General features: G+C 44.8%; 1 protein-coding gene and 1 pseudogene across 5 annotated transcripts; both read left to right on the forward strand.

The window, feature by feature from the left end:
• Positions 1–15,992: 15,992 nt before the first annotated feature.
• LOC122753053 (patr class I histocompatibility antigen, A-108 alpha chain-like) lies at positions 15,993–19,950 on the forward strand. Of its 5 annotated transcripts, none has more exons than XM_044000139.1 (8): positions 15,993–16,095; positions 17,118–17,284; positions 17,530–17,808; positions 18,022–18,306; positions 18,453–18,557; positions 19,046–19,078; positions 19,267–19,311; positions 19,475–19,950. In XM_044000139.1, the coding sequence occupies exons 2-8, from the start codon at positions 17,158–17,160 to the stop codon at positions 19,477–19,479; spliced, it is 879 nt and encodes a 292-aa protein (XP_043856074.1). In that variant the 5' UTR covers positions 15,993–16,095; positions 17,118–17,157; the 3' UTR covers positions 19,480–19,950. The 5 variants fall into 5 exon arrangements, with proteins under 5 accessions (XP_043856074.1, XP_043856073.1, XP_043856077.1 ...); XM_044000138.1 differs by having other exon boundaries at positions 15,998–16,095; positions 17,006–17,284; XM_044000142.1 differs by having other exon boundaries at positions 15,998–16,095; positions 17,006–17,284; positions 18,022–18,297.
• A 114-nt stretch (positions 19,951–20,064) lies between these two features.
• LOC122754960 overlaps positions 20,065–26,225 on the forward strand; it is a 35,944-nt pseudogene continuing 29,783 nt past the window's right edge.

The following is a 26,225-nucleotide window of genomic DNA, read 5'->3' on the forward strand; positions in this document are numbered from 1 at the left end:
AGACCTCAGGCACGCCTCACCAGAGGAATTTACCCCAGAGCTTCTGAATCAGCTACAGCACCAGCATCTTCTAGAACTGAATGTGTGGTCAGATGAGAGGGCTGAATGGCTGGCCAGGGAGAAAAGTGCAGGGGTATCAGCAGGACCTAGGGAGGAATTCAGCTGTCCCACCCCAGTGGGGAACCAGGAAGAAATCTTGAGCGGCAGGAGGCCCAGGTGGGGGAGGGGCACAGGCTTGTCAAAGCTAAGAACCACACTACAGAAAGCTTTGCTGGTTGGTTGTTTAGTAAGTGGGCTTGAGGTTATCTCCAGACCAGAGAACAGGCCAGGTGAGATTAAAACCTGCCTTCCCTCAAACCAAAACACCTGGGACCCTCTGAAGCTGGGAATAGTAGTGTGGCCCCCCAGTGGAGAGTTTAAAGTCAAGTAAAAGATAATCAAGCAAAGCAAGTCCAGAGTTATAGAAAGTTTCTTCATTGACAAGGAAGATCAAGGTGCACCGAGGAGTTTCACCTTGTGATTGGAAACATTAAAGTATAAGGTTCTTGAGAGAAGGAACAGTTTTTCTTATTCTTCATATCCTCAGTGCTTAGGACAGTTCCTGGTACAGAGTAGGCAGTTGTTGACTGACTAGGGAGCAGAAGATAATGTCAATGAGAGGATTGCTCATTTCTCCCAGAGACTTTGAAACTCAACCTGAATGACTCTTGACCTTGACTGAAGGACTGCCCCTCCCTATGTATCTGTTAAAAAAAAAAAAAACAGGTGCAGAAGACAGGGTGTATATAGAAGACAAAATGCATATTTTAACCACAGGGGCTGCTATCCCTGTGGAAGTCTGATCAGATACTAGTAGTCTGTTCTTTGTAGTAAAAATGCATCAAATTGCTTAATGAGGAATTCATTGGGATCCCACTAAGGAGTGAAAAGAGATCTGAGAACCAAAGGAGATGAGGACAATGAGGTACAAAGTTACAAAGTATTAAGAAAATATTAAAATTTATAAATTTCAATATTGCAGGCAACTAGGGAGTTATAGAGTTCAAGTGTATATATCAAGGGATTGGGGTAACCAAGGACCATTCAGTGCTGAAACTGATAGGTTTTCTATTCTTGTAGTTACATGAGCAGCTAGCTCAAGCCTGGATTACCCCCTTGTGGCCATATTAGATCTGATTAGTCTGAGTAACTATTCTAGGTACCTCCTCATAGCCAGGAGCCACCTGAAGAACTCACTGCCTCTGTGTGTATATAATATCTTGTAGGGCTATAGGATTTGGAAGTGGAAGGAAACTTAGAGATGCTCCAGTGCAACTCATTCTTTTTACAGATGAAGAAACAAAAGCAGAACTTTTCAATGACTTGCCCGAGTTGACACAGGTGATATGAATCAGAACTTGATTTCTAACCTAGTTCCTTGAATCCAGTCAGTCAACAAGCAATTATCAAGCACCTACTATGTGCCAGGTGCTGTGCTAAGTTGTGAGGAAACAGAGAAAGGCAAAAACAGTCCCTGCTCTCAAGGAGCTCCTAGTTTATTGGAAAGGACAACATGGAATCAGCTATGTGCATAGAAGATATATACAGGGCAAATGGAAGGTAATCTCAGAAGGAAGGTCCAAGCAGAGGGTGGGTGGCCTGGGTACCAGGAAAGGCCTTTTGCAATAGATGGGATTTGAGCTGTATCTGAAGGAACCCAGGGATGGCAGAGAATTGAGAAGGTAGCACATTCTAGACATGGAGAGAGACAATAAAAAGGCAGAGTTGAGAGATGGAGTCCTTTGGGAAGAACAGCAAAAAATCCTGTGTCCCTCCATCCAAAAGTAAAATGGAGAGGAGTAAGTAAGATTGAAAATGTTTGAAGCATCAAGGTTACAAAGAGCTTTAAAGACCAAACAGGATTCTATGTTTGATCCTGGAGGTGACAGGGAGACCCTGGAGTTTATTGAATTGGGGACTGGGTTTTTGATATGGTCAGACCTTTGCTTTAGAAAGGTCACCTAGGGGGGCAGCTAGGTGGCGCAGTGAATAGAGCACCAGTCCTGGAGTCAGGAGGACCTGGGTTCAAATCCAGCCTCAGACACTTGAACTTACTAGTTGTGTGACCCTGGGCAAGTCACTTAACCCCAATTGCCTCACTAAAATAAATAAATATATAAATAAATAAAAAGAAAGGTCACCTAGGCAGCTAAATGGAGGATGGACTGGAGTGAAGAGAGACCTGAGGCAGGGAGATCCACCAGCAATAGTATAAGCATGGTGTGATGAGGCTCTGCACCAGGGTCACACTTGTGCTAGTGGAGAGAAGAGCACACATAGCAGAGCTGTCATGAAGGTAAAAATGACAAATTTTGGCAATCGCTTTTCATGAAACTATTCCTCCTTGCTTCTCACTCAACTTGTCAGGAGGGTTGATCTGCCCTCATGTCCCTATACCAAAACTGTTGTCCCATCGGATGCTTTGACTGAAGTTAGGGAATAGGTAACACTTTCTAGATTTGAGATAGAAGCAGGAAAATGATGGCCTCTCTCACTTCCTAAACTATTACCCATATTCCAGTGATAAGAGAGATTTCTTGAAGGAAAGGGAAACATGATTTGATCCAATCTTCTTTCTTTTACAGGTGAGGAACCCAAGGCCCATGTAAAACAGCTCACTAACAGTGAATTAATGCCTAAAAAGGGAATTTTTCTTCCTTGGCGCTTGTCTGTCTTTCAGTAAATCTGCCATAGACCCCTATGTTATTCTCTATCTTGCTAATGTCTACCCATCTGTTGTTTCTCATTCCCACTACATGACTGGCCATGGCCTTTCTGGTCTCTATATATACCCAATAATGGATTTCATGCCACTTCTCAGGAAAGCTGTTGGCAACCCACTGCAGGCTACTTACGGTAATTTTGCTTTTTTCTGTTGCTTTAATTGCAATTTTTAATTTTTCCTCCCACTAGATTGTGGTCTATAACTCATAAGCATGCATCTCATCAGTAGAAATAGACATTAATGAGATGGGCAGTTTGTGATTGCTCAAAACATCACAGGATTTCTCAAATGAAAACAGTCTACTCTTCTCCTGTTCAATTCTGGATCCAGCTCATTGTCCATTTGGTGTTTCTATCTGTAAGCGGCTAAAATTAGCCTTGGGTGCCCTGAATGGGCCGCCCCTCCCCCAGAACAACTTCTCTCCCCAAAACCGCCCCAGGCACATAAGCCTCGAGCACCCACAACCCGCTCAGCAGGGATAAGCACAGAAAACCTCATGCCCCGGGGGTCCCTCCACCCAGCCAAGCCAGGGTTCATAGGGAAATCCTGCACTAGCTGGCCTTGAGCCAACTTGAGCCCTTGGGGTTCCAATAAATTAGCTTGGGGTGGTTAGTCTGAATTTCCCATGAAAGAAAGGGTTTTTAATGTGAAAGCACAAACAGCACAGAGGAGAGAGGGGCTTTCAGTTAGTGGAGGAAGAGATGAGAGAGGGAGGCTATGGAGAGTGGGCAAGGCTGACAGTGAAAGGGGAAGACTGAGAAAGGGGGTAGGTAAGATGACTGAGAAAGGAGACGCAGCTCGGTGGTTGTAAGCACAGGTGGCAGCGGCAATGGCAGCCACACCCACAGGTGAAAGACTAGGGAGGAGATTTCGCAGTGGCAGGGAGAAAGTTAAAACGCGGTCAGGTCTTATTTTTCTTTGTATTTACCTCTAAGTTTGTTCTCATAAATAAACCCCATTTTGTGATTAATTGAAAAAAGGCTTTTGCTTATCAGTCTGGGAGAAGCAGTTGGGGGATTTTTTTAATGGCCCTTACAGACTAGCTTAGGCAGCTAATAGCCAGCTATAGCTTTACCAGCTATAGCTTTACCAGCTATAGCTTTACCAGCTATAGCTTTACCAGCTATAGCTTTACCAGCTATAGCTTTACCAGCTATAGCTTTACCAGCTATAGCTTTACCAGCTATAGCTTTACCAGCTATAGTTTTACAGATAGCCAGACAGTCAGAAGTTCACAGATTAGGAAGCCAGTTGACATTTTTTACATATCCAAGAGATTAACAGACAACGTGAATGAACAAACTACCCAACAAGGTGCATGTCATACAGAGTCCAGGCAATATTGGGGGTTTTCTACTTTACGTTTTCATTGTGTAGATGGTTAGAGCAATCTCTTTGGTGTTGTCATAGATTTCCCTTTACAGGCTTGGTAGTGTTGATCTGATTTGTGTGATGTCATATGGGAATGAGAGGAATTGGAGAATCCTGCCATGAAAGGAGGATTATTCTTTTGTTTGGATTCAAGGCACAATATGCTTGATGCTACTGACAGATTGGTGCACTGGAAGATAAATAACATTTGATACCCAATGTTCTAGGTTCAGATCCTGGCATTCTTATTACTGTGACCTTACTGAGAGTCAATTTCCTTCCCTATAAAAGAATTGGGAGCAGGATGCTATCAGAAAAACCTGGAAAGACCTACACGAACTGATGCAGAGTGAAATATACTGTAAACAAAATAACAATATTATAAGATGATCTGCTGTGAATGACTTGGTTATTTTCAGCAAAGCAATGATCCAGGATAACTCTGAAGGACTTATGATAATTGCAATCCATCTACAGAGAAAGAACTGATGATATCTGAAAACAGATTGAAGCATAATTTTTTTGATAATTCCTTAATCTGAAATTTTGTTTTTGTCTGTTTTCTTTCACAGCCTGGCTAATGTGGAGATGTTTTACATGACTACTTATGTATAACTTATATTGACTTGCTTCAGTTCTTGGTGGGGGGGAGGGAGGAAGAAAAGTTGGAACACAAAGTTTTAAAAAATTGATGTCAAAATTTGTTTTTACATGTAATTTGGAAAAATTAAATTCTAAATAAAAATTTTAAAAGCATTAGTATAAATGATGTTTAAAACTTCATTTATGTCTACTTCATTTGACTACGGGTGAACATATGTTTCTGTTCTATATTTCATAGCAGTCCATTCACGTAAATGTCTCCATTGTGTCTATTGAAGAATTTTCTGTCTTTTTAACATATGGTGGGAGATGACTTGTTTAATGAGAGCATTAAAAAGTTTAAAAATAATTTTTTTTTAAATGAGAGCATTCAAGGGCACATTTAGTTTTACTAAGGCAAATGTTTTTTGTTTTTTTTCAATTATTAGCAGTAGCTATGATGGGATCTCATTTGCTCTACTTTTTAGTTTTTGCAAAGTCCTGCTCTTTCTCAGTTTTTTGGGGGGAGGCAGGCAATTGGAATATATAATGTTTCTCTCTCAGGATGGAGAAAGTATTCAATACTCTTGAACTCTATGTATCTTTTCCCCAGAAAGCTCTGCAAAAATGCTATAGTCACCCAATGAAAGCCTCCCAGAGTTTCTCTCTTGTACATTCTGGGATTGTTGTACCTCACAAGGCCATGTTGCACCATTCTTTATAACCCCTTTCTAAATTCATAATAGCCTTTAAGACTTTTAAACATTAAATTATATTTACTTTTTTAAAATTGAAATTTAAAATAAAATTTATTATACTTATTAAGAATTTATGGTTTTATTACTTTTTTCCTATCTCCCCATACTCCTACCCCTGAATATAAAGGAAAACCAAAACCTTTGTAATAAATAGATACAACTCAAGGAAAAAAAATTCCCATACTGGAGATTTCCAAAGATGTGTTTCATTTTAAGTACTGAGTCCATCATGTGAGGTAGGTAGCATTCTCCATCACTGGTCCTCTGGAATCAGGGTCTGTCATCATGTTTATCAGAATTCTTTAAGACTTTCAAAATTGTTTATTTTCAATTGGAAAAATATTAATTGCTCATGAGTAGGCTGGGCAAATATAATAAAAATGACAATCCTAACTAAGTTTATTTATTTAGTGCTATACCAATCAAATTATCACAAAAATATTTTATAGCTCTAGAAAAAATAATTTAAAAATTCATCTGGAAGAACAAAAGCTCAACAATATCAAGGGAATCAATAAAAAACTGGGGGAAAGGTGGTATAGCAGTACCAGATCTGAAACAGTATTATAAAGTAGTAATAATCAGAACAATCTGCTACCAGCTAAGAAATAGAGAGGTGGATTAGTGGAATAGAATAGGTACAGATAACACTATAGTAAATGACTATAGTAATCAAGTATATGATAAACACAAAGATCCAGGCTTTCAGAACAAAAACTGGTTATTTGACAAAAACTACTGGAAAAACTGGAAAATAGTATGGCAGATAATAGGTATAGAGTAACATCCCACACCACATAATAAAATAAAGTCAAAATGGGTACATGATTTACATATAAAGGGTGATACCCTTGTGAGTGAGATTTTCCCCAACCCTTAGAAATAAGTGATTTAACTGTGGTAATAATCAGTATTTAGACTACAAATTGTGATTCAATATGTTTAGGTATTCTTTAGTAGCTTAAGCAAATGATAATAGAATAAGTAAGACAGATATCAGTAGAGTTTATGGACATGCTAAATGGTAGATTGATGCAGAAACCACATAATTGAAACCATTAGCTTAATCCATTGTGGTTACATATTCACCAATAAGCTTAAAGGTCAAATACTAAAAATAATTACTCTGGACCAATCAGAACTTAATGAAAGCCATCATCAAATGGCAGTTAGTAGTTTCCAATGGCTTCAATCAACAGAAATCATAGTAGACTTAAGCAGTTAATACTTTTGCACTATGGTGGATCAACTAATTGGATTACATAATTTTGCATAAGACTGAGGTTTCCATCATTTTATATGGACTTTTTCACATATGCCGCTTGAATTGTGTAGTATAAATGGTGTTTGTGGGAGGAGTCTGTCTAAAAATAGTATTGTATAAATATTCTTAAGCCTTGTTTGGGGTATAAATACCAGCTGCTGGCTCTGCTCGGGGTCTTTGGGTCATAGAACAGAGACCAGCTTTATTATGAGACAGGTACTGGACTTAGAAATTTTCTCAACACCCATTATGTGTATGGAATAATTTATCTCTTAGACTTATTGGCAGAGGAAGAATTTAGGATGAAAGAAGATATAGAGAGCAATACAAAAGTTAAAATAGATAATTTTGGTTATATAAAATTTAAAGTTTTTGCATAACCAAAATTAATGTAACCAAGATTATTAGGGAAGCAGAAAACTGGGAAAGAATTTTTGTAACATGTATCTCTGATAAAAGCCTCATTTCTTAAATATATTGAGAAACGAGTCAAATTTATAAAAATAAAAGTCATTCCCCAATTGATAAATGGTCAAAGGATATGAACAGGCAGTTTTCAGACAAATCAAAGCTATCTATAGTCATATGAATATAAGGGGCTAAAATTCTAGCTAGTCTGTCTAAAATATCTAATGAGTGATCGCCAATAAATTATAAGCTTTAGCAAGAGTTGGACTTTTAAGCATTTATTAAGGAGAATAAGAATTTGGTGAAGAAAGATTGAGAACAGATTTTTTATAGCATGGAAATCCTAGCCTTCCTAACCTCCCACTTAAAGTCCTGCCACCAAGCTGATGTTTTGAACCAAAAGAGAAAGAAGCCCTCCCCCAGCATCCACTTCCTACTTCATGTTCTCCTCCCAGAAATGCGAGGCTCCTCAAGTTAATTGGTTGTTTTGATAGACAGTACTCACAAGCAAACGTCACTTCCTGACACCAAGGAACTTGACCACATGGCTTGCCCTCAGATGCCTTCTCCTCATGGCAGAGCTTTCCTACAGTAACACTCCAGCAGATGGCATCATTCCAATCGTTACATGAAAAAATGTTCTATATCACTATTGATCAGAGAAATGAACATTAAAACAATCCTGAGGTATTACCTCATATCTATCAGAGTGGCAATTATAACAAAAAAAATATTGGATATTGGAGGGGATGTGGGGAAATTGGGAAGCTAATCCACTATTGGTGGAGTTGTGAACTAATCCAATCATTCTTGAGAGCAATTTGGAACTATGGCCAAAGGACTATAGAACTGTTCATACCCTTTGATCCATCAATGCCACTACTAGGTTTATGTATCAAAGACATCCCTCAAAAGAGAAAAAGACCTATTTGAACAAAAATATTTATAGCAGATCTTTTTGTGGTGGCTAAGATATGGAAATCAAATGAATGCCCATCAATTGGGGAATGGCTAAACAAGCTGTGGTATATGATGGTGATGGAACATTATTATGCTATAAGAAATGACAAGCACGATGATTTCAGAAAGGCCTGAAAAGACTTGTATGAACTGATGTATAGTGAAGTGAGCAGAACCAAGAGCAGATTTTGCACAGAGACAGCAATATTGCTAAATGAAGATCTGTGAATGACAACTATTATCAGCAATACAATGATCCAAGACGATCCCAAAGGACTAATGATGGAGCATACTATCCACGTCCAAAGAAGGCACTGATATTGATTGAATACAAACTTAAACATGCTTTTTTTTCCCATTTCTTTCATTTTTTCTTTTATTCAAATTTTCCTACACAAAATGACTAATATGGTAATAGTTTATATAATTGCACATGTATACCCTATATCTGATTGCTTACCAACTCAGGGAGGGGAGAAGGGAGGGAGTGGAGGAGGGATAAAATTTGGAACTCAAAACTTTAAATAAAAATATTTATCATTTTAATAATTTGTTTATTTTTATAATGTTATTGTACAAATTTTTCTCCTGGTTCTGCTTATTTCTATTTTTTGCATTCTTTCATTTTTTTTACTACATACAGAGAGTTTAACATTCATTTTTGTGAGATTTTGAGTTACAAATTTTTCTCCCTCCCTCCTCACCCCCTTCCTAAAAACAACAAGCAATCTGATATAAGTTATATAATATGTTCATGTTAAACATATTTCCACATGAGTGTTTGTGAGGGAAGAATCAGAACAAAAGGGGAAAACCACAAGAGAGAAGAAACACAAAAAACAACAACAAAAGTGAAAATATGCTTCCTTCTACAATCATACTCCATAGTTCTTTTTCTAGATGTGGAGAGTATTTCCTTCCTTCCTTCCTTCCTCCTTCCTTCCTTCCTCCTTCCTTCCTTCCTTTCTTTTTTTTGGTGCAGGGCAATGAGGGTTAAGTGACTTGCCCAGGGTCACACTGCTAGTAAGTGTCAAGTGTCTGAGGGCAGATTTGAACCAAGGTCATCCTGAATCCAGGGCCAGTGCTTTATCCACTGCACCACCTAGCTGCCCCATAGGAGAGTATTTTCTATCATGATTCTTTTGTAATTCTCTTGGATCATCATTGTATTGCTAAGAGTCAAGTCTATCACAGCTGATCATCATACAATGTTGCTGTTACTGTGTACAATGTTCTCCTGGTTTGGCTTACTTCACTCTGCATCAGTTCATGAAAGTCTTTCCAGTTTTTTTTCTAAAATCTGCCTGCTGATCATTTCTTACAGCACAATATCATTCCATTACATTCATATGCCACAGTTTGTTTAGCCCTTCCCCAGTTGTTGAGCATTCCCTCAATTTCTAATTCTTTGCCACCACAAAAAGCAGTTATAAATATTTTTGTAGATGTGGGTCCTTTTCTCTTCTTTATGATCCCTTTGAGATATAGACCTAGTAGTGCTATTGTTGGGTCAAAGGGTATGCACAGTTTTATAGCATTTGGGGCATGGTTCCAAACTGATCTCCAGAATGGTTGGATCAGTTCACAGATCCACCGACAGTGTATTAGTGTTCCAGTTTTCTCACATCTTCAACATTAATAATTTTCTTCTTTTGTCATATTAGCCAATTGGATACATGTGAGGTGGTACCTCAAAGTAGTTTTAATTTGTATTTCTCTATTCAGTAGTATTTGGGAACATTTTCCCATATGGCTGTAGAGAGCTTTAATTTTTTTTGCAGGGCAATGAGAGTTAAGTGACTTGCCCAGGGTCACAAAGCTAGTAAGTGTCAAGTGTCTGAGACTGGATTTTAATTCAGGTACTCCTGAATCCAGGGCCAGTGCTTTATCCACTGGTCCACCTAGCTCCACCCCCATCTTTCTTCTTTTGATCCCAAAAGAGCTTTAAATTTCTTCATCTGAAAATGCCTGCTCATATCCTTGGCCCATTGGAGAAATTTTTTTAAACCTCTATTGATGAGTAAGCTCTTGGAACTCAAGACATGATTGCTCCAAAAAACCTCCAAATAATGCCATAGAATAATTCCTGGAGCAGCAGAACCAACAAAAGAACTGGCTGAAATTATTTTCAATCCAAAGACAGCTTAGGTCAACAGGAGGGGGCTGCTGTGCCAGGGCAGGAGTGGAGACCAATCCCAAGGTCATGCTGACACAGATCTAGTCCCAGTGAGACCTCACCAGAGAAAGAGACACCCCCCCCCAAAGAGTCTCTGAACCAGCTACAGCACCAGCTTCTTCTAGAACTAAGCTCACAGTCTGGTGAGAGGGCTGAGCAGTTGGCCAGGGGGAGATTACAGGGGTCTCTGCTGAAGATGAGGCTGAACTTGGGTGGTTCACCCCTGTGGAAACCAGGAAGTAGGCTTGAGTTGTGGTGGCCCAGGTTGGGGAGGGGAAGAGGCTCATCACAGCTAACAACCACAGCACACAAAGTTTTGCTGCCTGGTTAATTAGCAAGTTAGCCTGGGGTTATCTACAGACCAGGGAACAAGCCAGGTGAGTGAAGAACCTGCCCCTCCTTAAATCATACCACCTGGGATCCCCCTGAAGCTTGGGACAGGGCAACCTGGAAGTAGTGCCCCACTTTAAGAAGGAGTTAAAAGTCAAGTAAAAGACTGTCAGGAAGAGCAGACAGAGAAAGATGAGGACCATAGAAAGTTTCTTTAGTGACAAGGAAGATTGAGGTACATCCTCAGAAGAGGATAGCAATGTTAGGGCAGGCTTTGACCTCTGTGAAGTCTACTACCAAGTCCTCGAAAGGGGCTGTCCCTGCTGGCTGAACCCCCAGAGGTTTGTTGGGGCCCTGGCTGGGGTTATTCTTAGTGCAGGTATGGCATTGTAGGCTGGCAGAGGCACACAAGGAGGCCATCTTAGTGGCATAGTAATATTTCTGAAGCATGGCTTCTAAGGCAGTCTTCCCAAGGTGTATGAGAGCATGCCGCTGGCAAATGAAAGCATATGCGTCCTTCCGAGGGATAAAGAGGTGCCCATCTGGGAGCACCCAATTCCCAGTGGTGTTCTGTTGTGCCCCCTCCTTCTGAGCCCAGCCTACATCCTTGGGGTGTATGCTAGGGCTTCAGTTTCAGTTTCTACTGGCGCTGATTCCCCACCCCTTTGCACAAGGAGGTAACCCTCCCTTGTGCTAGCCAATTCTGCTGCCTGCCCGGCCGTCCTGTCAGCAAGACTGTTCCCTTTTATGATGGGATCATCCCCAACCTGATGGCCTCAGCAATGAATGACTGAGACCCTTCTGGGTTTCCAGATAGCCTCAAGCAGTTCCAGGATTTCAGACTGTTTTTTAATATGCTTGCACCCTGAAGTAAGGAGTCCCCGGGTTCCTTGTAGATGGCCCCATGGATGTGGAGGGTTGCAAAAGCATACAGTGAGTTAGTATGGATGTTCACTGACATGTACTCTACCAGTTGTAGGGCATGTATGAGGGCCCGTAGTTCTGCCTTCTGGGCTGACCACCCCTGAGGCAGGGGCCCTGCCTCTATCACTGCATCCTGGGTAATGATGGTGTACCCTGCCAGTCGTTCACCATCCCTCATAAAGCTGCTCCCGTCAGTGAAGAGTTGGATGTCAGGGTTAGGCAGGGGTTGATCAGACAAGTCAGGTCCACTAGAATGTATTTCCTCTATGACCTTGGCACAGTCATGTTCAGGGGGCCCCTGCTTGGTGGGCAAGAAAGTGGCAGGATTCAGTGTCTTAACTGTCTCAACCCAAACTCAGGGGTTTTCATGTAGGAGTCCCTGATACTGGGCCAGCCATGGGTTAGATATCCACCGGTGGCTATGGGAATTCATGAGGGTGACAACAGAGTGAGGGACTCTAATGTGGATAGTCTGTCCCAAGGTTAGCTTCTCAGCCTCTTTGACAAGGACAGTAGCTGCTGGACCCCTCAAGCAGGGAGGCCATCCTGCTCAGATAGGATCAAGATGCTTGGATAGGTAGGCAATGGGCCTCTCCCATGGCCCAGTAGTCCTAAGGACCCCCAGGGCAACTTTGTTCTTCTCAGTCACAAATAGATTAAAAGACCTGGAGACATCAGGGAGACCTAATACAGGGGCCTGTGTGAGTAAGTGCTTAATCTCTCTGAAAGCTTGCTCCTGCATCTCCCCCCAAAGTGGGGGGAGGGGCTGTGCTCCAGTGCCAAGAGGGCCTCATACAGGGGTTTGGCGAGCTAGGCAAACCCTGGCATCCAGATGCGACAGTATCCAGCTGCCCTGAGGAATTCACGGAGCTGCCTCTTGGTCCTTGGCATGGGAATGTTGAGAATGACTTTTATCCTCTCTACACCCAAAGTTCAGTGGCCCTGTGTGACAAGGAACCCCAAATACTTCACCTGTGTTTGGCAAATCTGGGCTTTCTTCCTGGAGACCTTGTACCCTGCTTCAGAGAGGAGATCCAGCAGGGCCTGGGTTCCCATCCAGCACTGGTCTCATGGAGATCCGGCAAGGAGATCATCTACATACTGCATCAAGGTGCAGTCAAGCTTCTGCTGAGGGAATGCCTGGAGGTCCCATGCCAGCACTTCCCCAAAAAGAGTGGGGGAGTTCTTGAATCCTTGGGGAAGGTGAGTCCAGGTTAGCTGGGTTTTCGAGCCTGAGTCCAGGTCCTCCCACTCAAAGGCAAACAGGAGCTGACTGTCCGGGGTGATTCGCAGATAGAAGAAAGCATCCTTGAGATCCAAACACATGAACCAGGCAGCCACAGGAGGTATTTGTCCAATAGGGGGTAGGAGTTGGGAACCACTGGGTGGACTGTGACAGTGGTATTGAGTGTGGAAGATTGACTCAAGGAGATCTATCATGACCTGGGGCTTCTCAGAGTAGGGAGGGGTATGTTTTTTTTTCCAATTCGGAGGTCAGTGGTGGTAAAGGGCTGATAATAGAAGACAGACTGGTCTGGTTGGTAAATCCCATCTGGGTTCTCTCATCCCTGCCTCAGGATCTCTCAGAGGGGCATCTGGAAGGCAGGTCTGGCCTCCGCCACACCAGGGGGACTCGGTCTTCCTCTCCAGTCTAGGAAAAGGGCTGGAGGGAGTGGCAGAGGTGATGGAGGCAGGGAGGGGGCAATTGGGGGCAGTGGTGGTGGTGGAGGAAGAGGAGGGAGTGGGTCTGGAAGTGGAGGAGATGAAGCCGACAGAGAGGGAGTTTCACAGGAAGCCAGAGGTAGATAGAGGTTCGGATTCTGGGGTGGTGGTAGAGCTGAAGCCAAGATGTACAGGGGAGGCTCTTCTTCTGGTGCCCCCTGTAAGATGACTGGCTTGTGGGGGTCTGAACCTGATGCCTGGCCAAAAAAAATCCTAGCCTGTCCCTGTGCTCCCTTACACATCTGAACCCACAAGGGTTTGGTGCAGACAACTTCCAACCAGGAGTCTATATAGGGGAACTGATCTGAGTGCTCAGGCTGGTCTGTGAGACCAACTACTATTGCTCTGGTGATTTCTGGGTCTAGAGTTTCCTCTGAGGGCCAACCCACATTGAAAGTGACCACTCCACGGTACACAGGGTTTGGAGATGCCTCGGAGTCATCTTGACTCCATAATCTCCCCCTAACCTTTTTTTAAAATTTCTAATCATACAGTCCAAGACTGTATGCTGAGATTGAGCCCCATCCACGTGAAAAGGATAGGACGTATGGTGTCTCAGAGAGAGAAGGGATGGGGGTGCTCATAGAGCTCAACCAGGTGCCTTTCCCCTCAGTCACTAGACGAGGAAGGCGCACGCAGACTCCATAGCTTTGGGCCATAGAGCCAAAATACACACACACACACACACACACACACACACACACACTCACTCACACCCAAATGGTGAGCCCTGAACCTGTATCGGGAGGTGAACAGTCTCCCCTTCTGCCCGTGGCAGGCCTAACTACAGACACAGCACCCGGGGGCCTTACCTTACTGGTATTTTCCAGGAGCCCACCGTTCCAAATTCCAATTAGAGCCCGGTTGGTCGAGTAGCTACGATTCTCAGGATTGCTGCTCCTGAAGAGAGTCCTCCTAACAGGGTGCAGGTGGCACCACTTCTATTCAGGGGCACCCCCCCACACACACCTCGGTTCCACACTGGAGGCTAGCCAATGCAGCTGTGATAAAAATTATTGGAGTTTTAGTTGACTCATTTGGGAGGGGCCACACCTGGCCCACCCTGAAGTTATGTATGCTACTGAGGTCAGAAGGAGAACTCTCCATAGGCAGTTTTTGAAGGACCTCCCCTTTTGGGGGAGGGAGATTGAACTCACCCACTCTGTCTCCTCGGTTTTCCTGGTGATGCAAGAAACTAGCAGATGTCCCAGGTGTGGCGAGTGAACACAAAAACCCTGCATTCCTTTGAATTAGCTTAATTGGAAATGATCTGGGGATTGTATAGACTTAGGTTAGAGTTAGGAGAATTTATCTGTATTTCTTTTTCCCTATTTCCTTATCTTTGTTTTTTTATTAATTTTACCTTTGTTGTTTAATTAATTCCCAAGTAATAAAATCTGATCCTTTTGTGGAAAAGAAGCTGTAAGGCTCCTTTCTTATTGGCCTGGGAGAAATATCTAAAGGGGCAGTTTGGAGGGGAGGGAACTTTGAACCTAGAGGTCCCTCATTATTTCTGGAACCCCAATATTTTGGGGAGTCACCCAATTAATGCTCCATATATTAAATTTGGGCCCTACACAGCCTACCTGAGTGGGTTTTTCCCAGCCACCAAATGTGGGAAATTTCAGCAGAGAAACCCAAATGGCACTCAGGAATAAGGAAGAGCAGTTTATAGACGCACTGACCCAAAGCAGAGTAACCTCTGGTTCTTTGGGCCCCAAGCAACTATCCAAGCTGCATTTATATATCTCTCTTTTTTTTTTTTGGCAGGTAATGGGGGTTAAGTGACTTGCCCAGGGTCACACAGCTAGTAAGTTCTAGTTTCTGAGGCTGGATTTGAACTCAGGTACTCCTGAATCCAGGGCTGGTGCTTTAACCACTGTGCCATCTAGCTGCTCCCAGTTATATATCTCTTAAGTGTGAAATACATGCAGGTTTTCACAGGTACATTGTGGTATAGCAGTAAGCTACTTGGCAGACAGGAAGGCATATTTCAGTAAACTGAGGCTTATGTCAGGAACTTGGTACTAAACCACAGGCTTCAGGGGAACAAACAGTGCTGGGGCCTCAGTTTTATCCCCAGTACTTTCCCATATTAGCTCCAGGCCCTGGCCTTTGTCCACTGTGTCACATACCTGCCTCTTTTAAGGTGAGACAAATTCATGTATTCTGATTCTAAATTCCAGTTACTGGACTCTGATCTACTCTTCATTCTTGGATCCCTTGCTTGGTTATCTACCAGGCCTGAGGAGGTTACAAGACTTACATGAGTCACAGCTAGGATGGGTGTCATTAAAATGGAGGTAGCAACACACCCTACAACTAATCAGTCTACAGATTTCTTCAATCTTCTGACACCCTCAATTTCATGTGGGGAAAAATTTTCCATAACTTTGAAGGAAAGGGTCAAACTGAGGGTGTTGAGGGCCAGCAGAGAAGGGTTGAGGGCTGGGAACTTATTGTTCTGTGCTTCACTCTGGGACCACTAGAGCTGTGTGTTCCTAGAGTGAAGCTGGGAGGGAATGAAACTGTTCTGGGAATACAGAGAGATGAAAGGGTCTACAAAGCTGGGGATTTCCTCTGGCCAGTTTCAGTTTTGGTCGCCTAACCTGTGCATGTTCATTCTGCCCATTCACCAGTGACGTCTTTGGTCTTACATTTGCTATTGGGTAGCAGAGCCTCTGGGAAGCCAATCAGAAGTTAAGGATCGGTCCCTATATAAACCCAGTGTAACTCGGTTTCACTGAGTTTGTCCTTCTCTGCCAGTCAACCATGGATCCTCTTATGCGCTCCCTCTTTTTGTTGGGGGCCCTGGCCCTGACAGAGACCTGGGCAGGTGAGTAGAGAATCGTATTAAGTGGCCGCCAGGAGACTGAACAAAGCATCCAGGGGAGATGTGTGGATGGGGAGGGGTTTGGCTACAGGAAGCTCCCCTGACAGCATCCCCGAGTGGGTTTCCCGAGAAAAAGCTGCTTAATCTCAGGGGAAGTCGAGGTGGGGGTGAAAGGAAGAAGCAACGAATAAGCGCGTGGGTCACTCAGCTGTGCTTTGGGAGGAGGGTGGGGGTCCTGGGATCGGTCCCTTAGTTTTGGGGAGGGTGAGTGGATTGGTAAGGCCTGTGAGGACAAGGGGTGCTGAGGCAGAGGCGCCATGAAGGAGAAAGGGTGCGACATTACTGGGGGAATTAAGAAGGAGCAGAGCTCTCTGGGAGCCCCCCTCGCCCCCTACCCCCACCCCCGGCTCCAAGGGCGAGGACAGAGAACCAAGCGCAGCTTTGTTAAAGAGCTTCCCAGGGAGCGTTGGGAGAGGGTGGACATGAGGTGAAGGGCTGAGTGTGAGAGACCTGGCACCCGAACCAGAGCGGGGACGAATTCTGTTTTGGGTTTTGTTTGGGCTTTTGGTTTGTTTTTTTGTTTTTGTTTTTGTTTTTTTTTTGGTGAGGCAATTGGGGTTAAGTGACTTGCGCAATTGTTAAGTGTCTGAGGCCGGATTTGAACTCGAGTACTCCTGAATGCAGGGCCAGTGCTCTATCCACTGCGCCACCTAGCTGTGCCCTAAACGCTTTAGTGCTGAGAATTACTATGGCCTTGCTGGAGGAGGATCTGGGATGCTGGGGGTGAGGAGGCTTTCTGGGGCCCGGGGTTCGGAGTCCGAGGCCACACTCTGGGCGGGACGAGCTCAAGGGTCACACTGGGTCGGGACTCCGCGGTCACCGCCCTGAGCTCGGCTCGGTCCCCACGTCTCAGGCTCTCACTCCCTGAGGTATTTCCACACCGCTGTGTCCCAGCCCCAGCTCGGGGAGCCGAGGCTTATCGCAGTGGGCTACGTGGACGATCAGCAGTTCGTGCACTTTGACAGCGACAGCGCAAGTCAGAGGGAAGAGCCACGGGTGCCTTGGATGGAGAAGGTAACCCAGGAGGACCCGAGGTACTGGGAGGGGCAGATGCTGATCTACAAGGGGGAAGCACAGAGTTACCAAGTGAGCCTGCAGAACCTGCGCGGCTACTACAACCAGAGCGAGGGTGGTGAGTGATGTGGGGCCCCGGGTTCACAAATCACGTACACAGACCAGAGGGGGGGATGAGAGGCAGGGTCACCTGTTATATGTTCTCAATGGTCACCCTAGGGGCCCACTGGAGACCCGGGAGTGGGACCCTCCCGAGGCAGAAGGAACTACTTGCAGTGCCATCAGAGTCGTGGGCGGGTCAGGGAATCAGCCCGTGGTAGGGAAAGCCTGGCGGTGCTGACCCTGGGACTGGGGGCGGGGCAGGGGTCCACACCATCCAGAAGATGTATGGCTGCGAGGTCTCCCCGGACTTGACCTTCAAACGCGGGTTTTATCAATATGCCTACGATGGGTGTGACTACATCTCCCTGGACACGGAGACCTACACGTGGGTGCCCGGGACGCCAGAGGCTGTGAACACCAAGCGCAAGTGGGAGGCTGAGAGGAGCATCTTAGAGGGAGAGAAAGTTTATCTGGAGGAGACTTGCTTGCTGTGGGTACAAAAGTACCTGGAGATGGGGAAAGAGACTCTACTGAGGGCAGGTATTGCCCAGCCCTGCCCCAGTGTGCGGGTCACTCAAGGCCCAGAAGCTGCCTTTCTCTGGCTCCCCTGTGTCCTCAGCCCAGAGCTTCTGATCCCAGGGAACCCAGGACCCAGATTGTGGGATGTTCCCAGACTCCATGTCTATCTTTGTTACTTGGGGAGAGGAGGGGGAAATGGGAGAACCTGGAAATGTCTCTGACCTTTGTCCCCAGACCCGCCTTCTGCCAGAGTGACCCGGCACACTGCCCCCAATGGGGAGGTGACCCTTCGGTGCCGGGCCCAGGACTTCTACCCTGCGGACATCTCCCTGACTTGGCTCAGGGATGGGGAGGAACAGCTGCTAGATACAGAGTCCATTGAGACTAGGCCTGCAGGAGATGGGACTTTCCAGAAGTGGGCAGCTGTGGGGATGCCCTCAGGCCAGGAAGGGAGATACACCTGCCGAGTTCAGCATGAGGGGCTGCTTGAGCCCCTCACCCTGAAATGGGGTAAGGATGGTGAGGAGGGCTTGGGGGAAAGGCCACCCCCCCACCCCCCAGAAAGAGCAGAGGGATGTGGAGGTATTGGGGGGAGTTGGGGAAGGAGTTACTGACTCTCAGGCCAGAGAGGGCTCAGGGCCTTCCATCTCTCTTTTCTATTTTAGAACCAGCATCCTCATCCATCTGGGTCATTGTGGGGGGCATTGCTGTTGTCCTCCTCCTCATTGCAGTCACTGCTGGAGTTGTGATCTGGAGGCACAAGAAGTCAGGTGGGCAAGACTGGAAGGGCGTCACCAGGCAGCAGCCACAGGGGAGATTCTGGCTTCCCCCAGCCTGGCAGCTTCTCAGTCTGTCCCCAAGTTGTCTCTTTCCATCTAAGAGACTGTTAGAGGCTCTAAGGTTCTAGGTGAACAAGCCTGTAAATAGAAAACACTTTTCTGGAGGATGCCTTGCAGTGGTTATAACAGGCTGGCTGAGGGGAAACTGCTTCAGACTCAGACCAGAAATGAATATGGGGATTTCTGCCAAAGGAACTGGGGGTCTCCCAGCTGAGGGTTGTAGAACAGACTTGGACACCCAATGATGCAGAACCTGAGGTTGGGAAGTGTCCATGGGTGGATCTAGGTGCTGGACTGGAGGGGGCGGGTGCAGTCACAGATATAATCTGGTTTGTCTCCAGGACAAGTCAGTGAAGTTTTGGGGCCTTAGTATGGTCTCCTCTCCTGGATTCCCCAATGGATTTTCTTTTCTTTTCCAGGTGGAAAAGGAGGGAACTATGTTCAGGCTGCAGGTAAGTGCAGGGTTGTCATGGGGGGGTAGAAAGAAGGGGCCAGCCCATGGTATCTCTGGGACATGAGAAATGAGAAGGCAGAGGAGAAGCTTATCCCAGCAGCCTTTCCCTAGTGTTCTCTTCCCTTCTCATGCCCCAGTTCTGGAAAATATGTCCCTGATTGGGTTGTTTCCTTCCTTTGTCTCCAGGCAATGACAGTGCCCAGGGGTCAGATGTCTCTCTTACAGCCAAAGGTGAGACTCTGGGGGTCCTGGAGCTGGAGAGGGGCTGGTGTAAAGGGGGCACTTGGGGTGAGGATTGCATTGGGGGTGAGGCCAGGCTCTTCAGAATGATCAGAGGCTTAAGCCCAGAGGGGACTTTGAGGATCCCCCTTAATCTGCCTTTTTTTTCCTACAGCTTGAGAGCATTGCCCTCTGTGGGCTTGAGAAAGAAAACAAGGACATTCAAGTCTCCAGTTCCTGCCTTGTTCCCTTTGTCCTCTGGCTTCTCTCCAGCTCTGACCCCAGGAATCATCTCTGTTCTCTACTGGCCCCACCCCAGGGAAGCACCATCAATGCCCTCAGCCTATTCTCTAAGACCCCCCCCCCCTGCTGCCTCCTTTCTTTCTGCCTTCTCATTCTTCAAGGAGACAACCAGCAGTCAGGGCCAGAAGGGTTTGGGAATGAGCCCCCCCCTCACATTTGAGGTTGCACTGAACTCTGATCTTTTTACTCCTGCAGAAACAAACATAATGCATTATTTTTCTTGAATCTTCAGCTTTTTCCACAATCTCAGTTGAGCTTTGCATTTGGATGGGGGATTTGGGGGGGATGGGATGACAATGTGGTGGTGTTCTGATCACATGAAGGCAAAAATAAATTAAACTTTAAGGACTTCTAGGAATTCTTTTATTTGCTCTGCTGAATCTGTGATGGCTGGTGGGGGCTGGGCAAAGAGGGGAAGGAGCCTGGGAAGGGACAGTGTATTGTTATCTGGTGAATGTGCAGATGGTTGTCTTTGATTTGGGTGTGCTTGTTGGCATGGTCTGTTCTGACTTCAGACAGAGCCCAGGCTACAGACTCTTCCGGTAAGTGGAACCGTGCACAAACAGGCTGATTGGTTCTTAGCCCACAGGCCTTCCCTCAGCTCTTTCTTTCTTTCCTTCTTTTTCTTTCTTAAGTCTTTCTTTGTTTCTTTCTTTTTGTGTGTGTGAGGCAGTTGGGGTTAAGTGACTTGCCCATGGTCACACAGCTAGTAAGTGTCAAGTGTCTGATGCTGGATTTGAGCTCATGTCCTGAATCTAGGGTCAGTGCTTTATCCCCTTCACCACCTAGCTGCCCCTCAGCACCCACTTTCAAAGAGTTTCAATTCTCTCTGTTTTGTTGTCATTTTCCTCCACCCTGGTGTGTGTGTCCCTGCTTTTCTTCCATTGCAAGAGCCTCCCTAAGGAGTTCTTGGGCCTCTGCTCAGGGCTCAGTCCAGGGCCCTGGGACTCCATCTCTGTTGGTGATGGCCACTGCATCAGATGACTGCCTGTCCCCTTTTTCAGTCTCAGGTTCAGGGCTTTTCTTCCCCTCTGAAGAAGGGAAGGGTCTGAACATGGAATTAACCAAAAGGGAATATATCACTTTGAAATATAAAGGAGCCCCTCTCCCTTCTCCACCTTGCTGGAGTCTCTCCCTATGCATGTTTAGATCCAGTTTTTCCCTGTCCACCTATACATATACACCTTCCCTCTTCCCCAAGTCTCCCCTTCTGAATGACTCACCCTCCTGGAAAAACCAGGCTTTCCTACTTTTTTTTTCTGCACTAGAATTTCTTTCCTAATAAAAATATTTTAATTATTTAGAATTCTGTTCTCCATTTTCTTTTTTTTTTTCTTTTTTTCTTTTTTTTAGTGAGGCAATGGGGGTTAAGTGACTTGCCCAGGGTCACACAGCTAGTAAGTGTTAGGTGTCTGAGGCGGGATCTGAACTCAGGTACTCCTGACTCCAGGGCCGGTGCTCCATCCACCGTGCCACCTAGCTGCCCCCTCTTCTCTGTTTTCTAACAAGGTCAGTCTTATAATTACCATCTCACCTTAGTGAGGAAGCTAGGAGGTACAGTGGAGAGAGCACTGGCCCTGAAGTTGGGGTGACCTGAGTTCAAATGTGACCTGAGACACTTAGTAGCTGTGTGACCCTGGGCAAGTCCCTTAACTTCTTTGGCCATTTGCAGTTGTCCTGGTATCTATCTTGCCACAAGACCCAGATGTCTCTGAAGATGAGAGTGAGGCTGGTAACTTTGGACAGCCCTCCCTCTTAAATCCAATTCACCACAAGTCAAGACATAATGTCTTGATCCTCTTTGAGAACAAAGGACAAAGAACAACAACAACATCTTAGCTTAGCATTGGACAGTTGTTTTTTCCCCTCATCCAAAGCCACCTTAGTGTTCATTTTTCCAAAGTCCTTGTGTGGGGCAGTTTTCCAATTCAGTTATTTTTATTATTACTTTTTTTTGGTGAGGCAATCGGGGTTAAGTGACTTGCCTAGGGTCACACAGCTAGTAAGTTTTAAGTGTCTGAGGCTGGTCCAGTTCAGCTATTGATCCAAGGAAGGCAGTCACAAAGTGGTGGGAGCAGGCAGAGACTTAGACCCTACTCTCTTCTAGGTGATGTGTGCTACTTAATTAAGAGGAAACATTTGCTACAAATAGGGCAGCTCAGAGCCCAGGTTCCCTTGGGGGCATTGTGGCTCATACCACACTGAGTGCCTGGGACGCAGTGTTTGCATCAAGGTTAGAGGCCTGCCTCTCTCTGAGCCTCTGCTCATCTCCTAAGCAGACCAGGGATTTTGAGATAGTAAGTGAGGATAAGGAGGTGGATGATCTCCCTTGGGGTGTGAGCCATCTTATACCATGGCCAGACTTGAGTTAAGGAGCCTGGGGTGGAAGTGGGAAAAAAGCTTAGAGTGAGTGGGGCTTTATTCTTCTGTGAGCCCAGAAGCTTCCTCTTGCCTAAGTCATCCCTTTGTAGGGGCCTGAGCATGGAGGACTTGTCTTCTCTCTCTTCACAAGACTCCCTGTCCCACTGTGGTTTACAAGTAGCAGGACAGAAATCTTTGTTTTGTATCTGATGAATACTTAGTTCACTGAAGTAGGAAACTTCTCTCATAGAACTGGAGCAGCTTTTCTTACCCTGACCCTTAAACCCTGTGACCCCCACAGTCTCCTTTTCCATAGCTCCCTTCTTCATAATTACAGATGTCCATGAACAGGAGGGGCAGCTTCAGGAGGCCCCTCCTTAGAGAAACTGAGTGACCAGATCTTGTGGGCTTTGTTACTGAGAGGATTCCATACAGGTATAGGATTGACAGAGGGGTCAAGTACACAGCCTGATGACTGGCTGCAAAGTTCTGGAGTGCTTTGGAAGCAGATTAAAGGGTGGTTGGGAAATATTTAACAAAGAAGTGAAATTGGAATAAAGGAGGTAACATATCATTTTAAAATCAAGTTGATGTGTGGTCTGCAGGAATCCTTGTGTGCAGATTAGTGGCTCCCATTTCTATTTGGGGGCAGGTAGGTGTACGTGGCACAGTGGATGGAGTGCTGGGCCTGGAGTCAGGAAGATTCATCCTCTTGAGTTCAAAGATGAGCTCAGATCCTTACTAGCTGTTTGACCTTGGACAAGTCACTTAACCTTGTTTGCCTCATCTGTCAAATGAGCTGGAGAAGGAAATGGCAAAGCGCACCAGTATCTTTGTCAAGCAAACCCTAAATTTGGTCACAAACTGTTAGACATGACTGAACAACAACAACAAAAGTTTCTATTTGAGTTTGGCTTCTCTGGTTAGACTAGTTGACCTCTGCAGGGCCTAACAATTCTCAGGTTCTGTAATTCTGATTTTCCCATCACTTGTGGTTGGTTACTATCAGGGTGTCCTGGCCCTTTGCTGCTCCCCACTAAACACACATAGGACCATGTCAAGATACTGAGGTTGCCCACCGTGAACAGTTGTTAGGGCAACATCCTTCTAGAGTCACATATGTGGGCACTGGGGTCAGGGTCAGCCAAGCAAAGGGCTTCTAATCCCAGGTATATAGTTTGCACTATAAGGATCTTGGCTTTGCCTTCGTCCTTTCCTATCAGTCCCTCTGTAGCTCACAGGTTCAGAGTAAAAGATTTTGTGTCTTCTTAGCCCTAGTATCCCTGATGTTGCCCATGTTATTATCGTCATTTTACAGATGGAGAGACTGAGGTACAGAAAGGTTCAGTGCAGGTCTCAGAGTGTCACAAAAATTTCTAAGTCCCATGAAGAAAAAGAAACAGCAAAGTCTCCAAGCCGTAGGGAAATGAGTTTATTGAGAGAGGGCCTATCTCACAATAAAGCCAACCTCAGGTGTATGACCAAAAAGTCTCGAGCCTAGGGCCTCGGTGGCTTTTATACCCCAATAGGGCTTGCAAGTATTTATACACTACTGATTTTAGACACACAACAAAATCAGAATAAGGCATATCTGCTAGAAAAACCACTTAATGCAATCAATGTAGTTCACATCTAAAAGAAGAGTCACAAAACAAGCAAAGTAGTGAGGAAGAGCCACAAACAGATGCTGCCACAACTGAAGTTCATTATATGGTCCTACCAAGTTCAGTAGGTGACTATTCCTGATTGGTCTATCTAGCTCAGTAGTTAGTATTCTTGGTAGTGGACCTTTTAAAGTTGTAGACTTAGCCGATAATTATATGTGGTTGTAGAAACATTTTTTTTTTCTGTTTAGAATTTTATTTTCCAAAATACATGTAAAAACAAATTTTGATATCAATTTTTTAAAACTTTGTGTTCCAACTTCTTTTCCTCCATCCCTTCCCACCCCCACCCCCAAGAACTCAAGCAATTCAATATAAGTTATACATGAGTAGTCATGGAAAACATCCCCACATTAGCCAGGTTGTGAGAGAAAACAGATAAAAAAGAAAACTTCAGATTAAGGAACTAACAAAAAAAATTATTCAAGTATGCTATTGCACCCAAAACCGGGATTGAAAGGAAAAAGAAAGAAAAGGTGCCTGCTACCATCTCCAAGCCAGTTGCTGGTGATACAAATGGAGCAACCTGAGTGGTGAAGATTCACACAATGCCTGGGTATTACCCTACTGAGGATGTGCCTAGAAAGCTGTTAAGTCATGGCAAAAAGCCCTTCAGCCAGCATGTGAGGATCTAGCTTCACCCTGGGCACTGTTCTCATCATGCTCACTGGCCCCCACAGGGGCGATTGCCACCTCTACCAGGGTTACCCTTTCAGGTGTGAAAATTCCAAATCATCTTACTGATGCTTACTTCAAGAAGAAGAGGCTCCGTAAACCTAGACACCAAGAAGGAGAGATTTTTGACATAGAGAAAGAGAAATCTGAGATTATAGAGCAGCGCAAGGCTGACCAAAAAGCAGTGCACTCTCAGATCCTTCCCCAAATCAAGAAGATTCCTCAGCTCCATGGTTACTTACATTCTGTATTCTCTCTCTCCAATGGAGTATGTCATCAAAAATGGGTATTTTAAATGTCTGGCAGATAACTCTTAATAAAAATATTTGAAATAACCAAAAAAGCTGGTTTTAATTTATTTAACCAGGATGTAAAATTTTTCATGAGATAGAGAAACACTGAAGGGTGTCAGAAAACCAAAAAAATACTTGATGATTTAAAAAACCACCATGATAATTTATTTTTTTTTTTAGTGAGGCAATTGGGGTTAAGTGACTTGCCCAGGGTCACACAGCTAGTAAGTGTTAAGTGTCTGAGGCCGGACTTGAACTCAGGTACTCCTGACTCCAGGGCCGGTGCTTTATCCACTGCGCTACCTAGCCACCCCCCACCATGATAATTTATTTATTTTTTTTTTAGTGAGGCAATTGGGGTTAAGTGACTTGCCCAGGGTCACACAGCTAGTACGTGTTAAGTGTCTGAGACTGGATTTGAACTCAGGTCCTCCTGAATCCAGGGCCGGTGCTCTATCCACTGTGCCACCTAGCTGCCCCCCACCATGATTATTAAGTTGAAAAACAATAAGAAGTTATTGACAGGGAAGACTGAAACTAAGGGGCTGTAAGCTGCTTTCTGGGTAACTGGGAAATCAATGGTGCACATATGTAACAATGGTAAAAAATACAGGATTATGACTAGGTATGACTAGATGCTAGCTTCTGAAGTCAAGGCTAGGTCAGCCAAAGGAGTTCAGAGAAGATAGTCTGGGATACCCAGGGAAGATTTCTCAGTGAGAAAGGGACTTAGACTTAAAAATAAAACCTATATTTGTTTTTATCAGAGATTTTTCACTTTGGGTAAACTCCCTAGAGTTTTTTTTTTTTTTGGGGGGGGGGTGAGGCAATTGGAGTTAAGTGACTTGCCCAGGGTCACACAGCTAGGAGGTGTCAAGTGTCTGAGGCTGGATTTGAATTCAGGTCCTCCTGAATCCAGGGCCAGTGCTCTATCCACTGCGCCACCTAGCCGCCCCTCTCCCTAGGGTTTTGATGATAGTTTTCAGGTGTTTGGTAAACTTGGATGGAAAAAAAATCACATCTTCATTTTGACTAACCTCTGAGTTGAAAGAGTTTTTTCAATTATTAAAATTTTTTTCAAAACCACAATAACATTCTGAGAAGGCTTTTGTTAGTATCACCAGATTATCAACTTCACCAGGTAACACACAGAAGGTTAAGATGTACTGATACAGGGGGAAGGTAGATGGAACAGCAAGAAAAGTGGTCAGGGAGCATGTGATCAAGTAAATGTGGGTGTATTGGTTGTTGGTCAAGTTGACCATAGCAATACAAACATACTGGCCAACTCCATTTGGACAAAATATATCATTTCACATACATAGATAGGAATCTTTTAAACTAGAAGAGTGCTGAGAAGCCTGCGTGCTGTTTCCCTGTACCAGAATGAAGAGGGAAACACAAGTGCATCTTATCTGTCCTTAGGCAGTTTTCATATATACATTTGTTGTTGTTGTTCAGTTGTTTCAGTCTTATCGAGCTCTTAGTGATAGCATTTGCGGTTTTCTTGGTAAAGAGGCAAATAGCGGTAAGTGACTTGTTCAGACACTAGTAAGTGTCTGAGGCCAGATTTGAACTAAGGAAGATGAGTCTTCCTGACTCCAGGCCAGGTACTTTATCTGTTGCACTC

The sequence above is a fragment of the Dromiciops gliroides genome, chromosome 4 (assembly GCF_019393635.1).
Source record: "Dromiciops gliroides isolate mDroGli1 chromosome 4, mDroGli1.pri, whole genome shotgun sequence".
In the NCBI taxonomy this organism is placed as follows: Eukaryota; Metazoa; Chordata; class Mammalia; order Microbiotheria; family Microbiotheriidae; genus Dromiciops; species Dromiciops gliroides.

Bases quoted from the DNA above. Each gene is read 5' to 3' on its own strand.
- LOC122753053 (XM_044000138.1), top strand. From the start codon at position 16,032: ATGGATCCTCTTATGCGCTCCCTCTTTTTGTTGGGGGCCCTGGCCCTG. The intron at 16,096-17,005 runs GTGAGTAGAGAA...CCCACGTCTCAG, and splicing joins CCTGACAGAGACCTGGGCAG to GCTCTCACTCCCTGAGGTAT. The intron at 18,307-18,452 runs GTGAGGAGGGCT...TTTCTATTTTAG, and splicing joins CCTGAAATGGGGTAAGGATG to AACCAGCATCCTCATCCATC.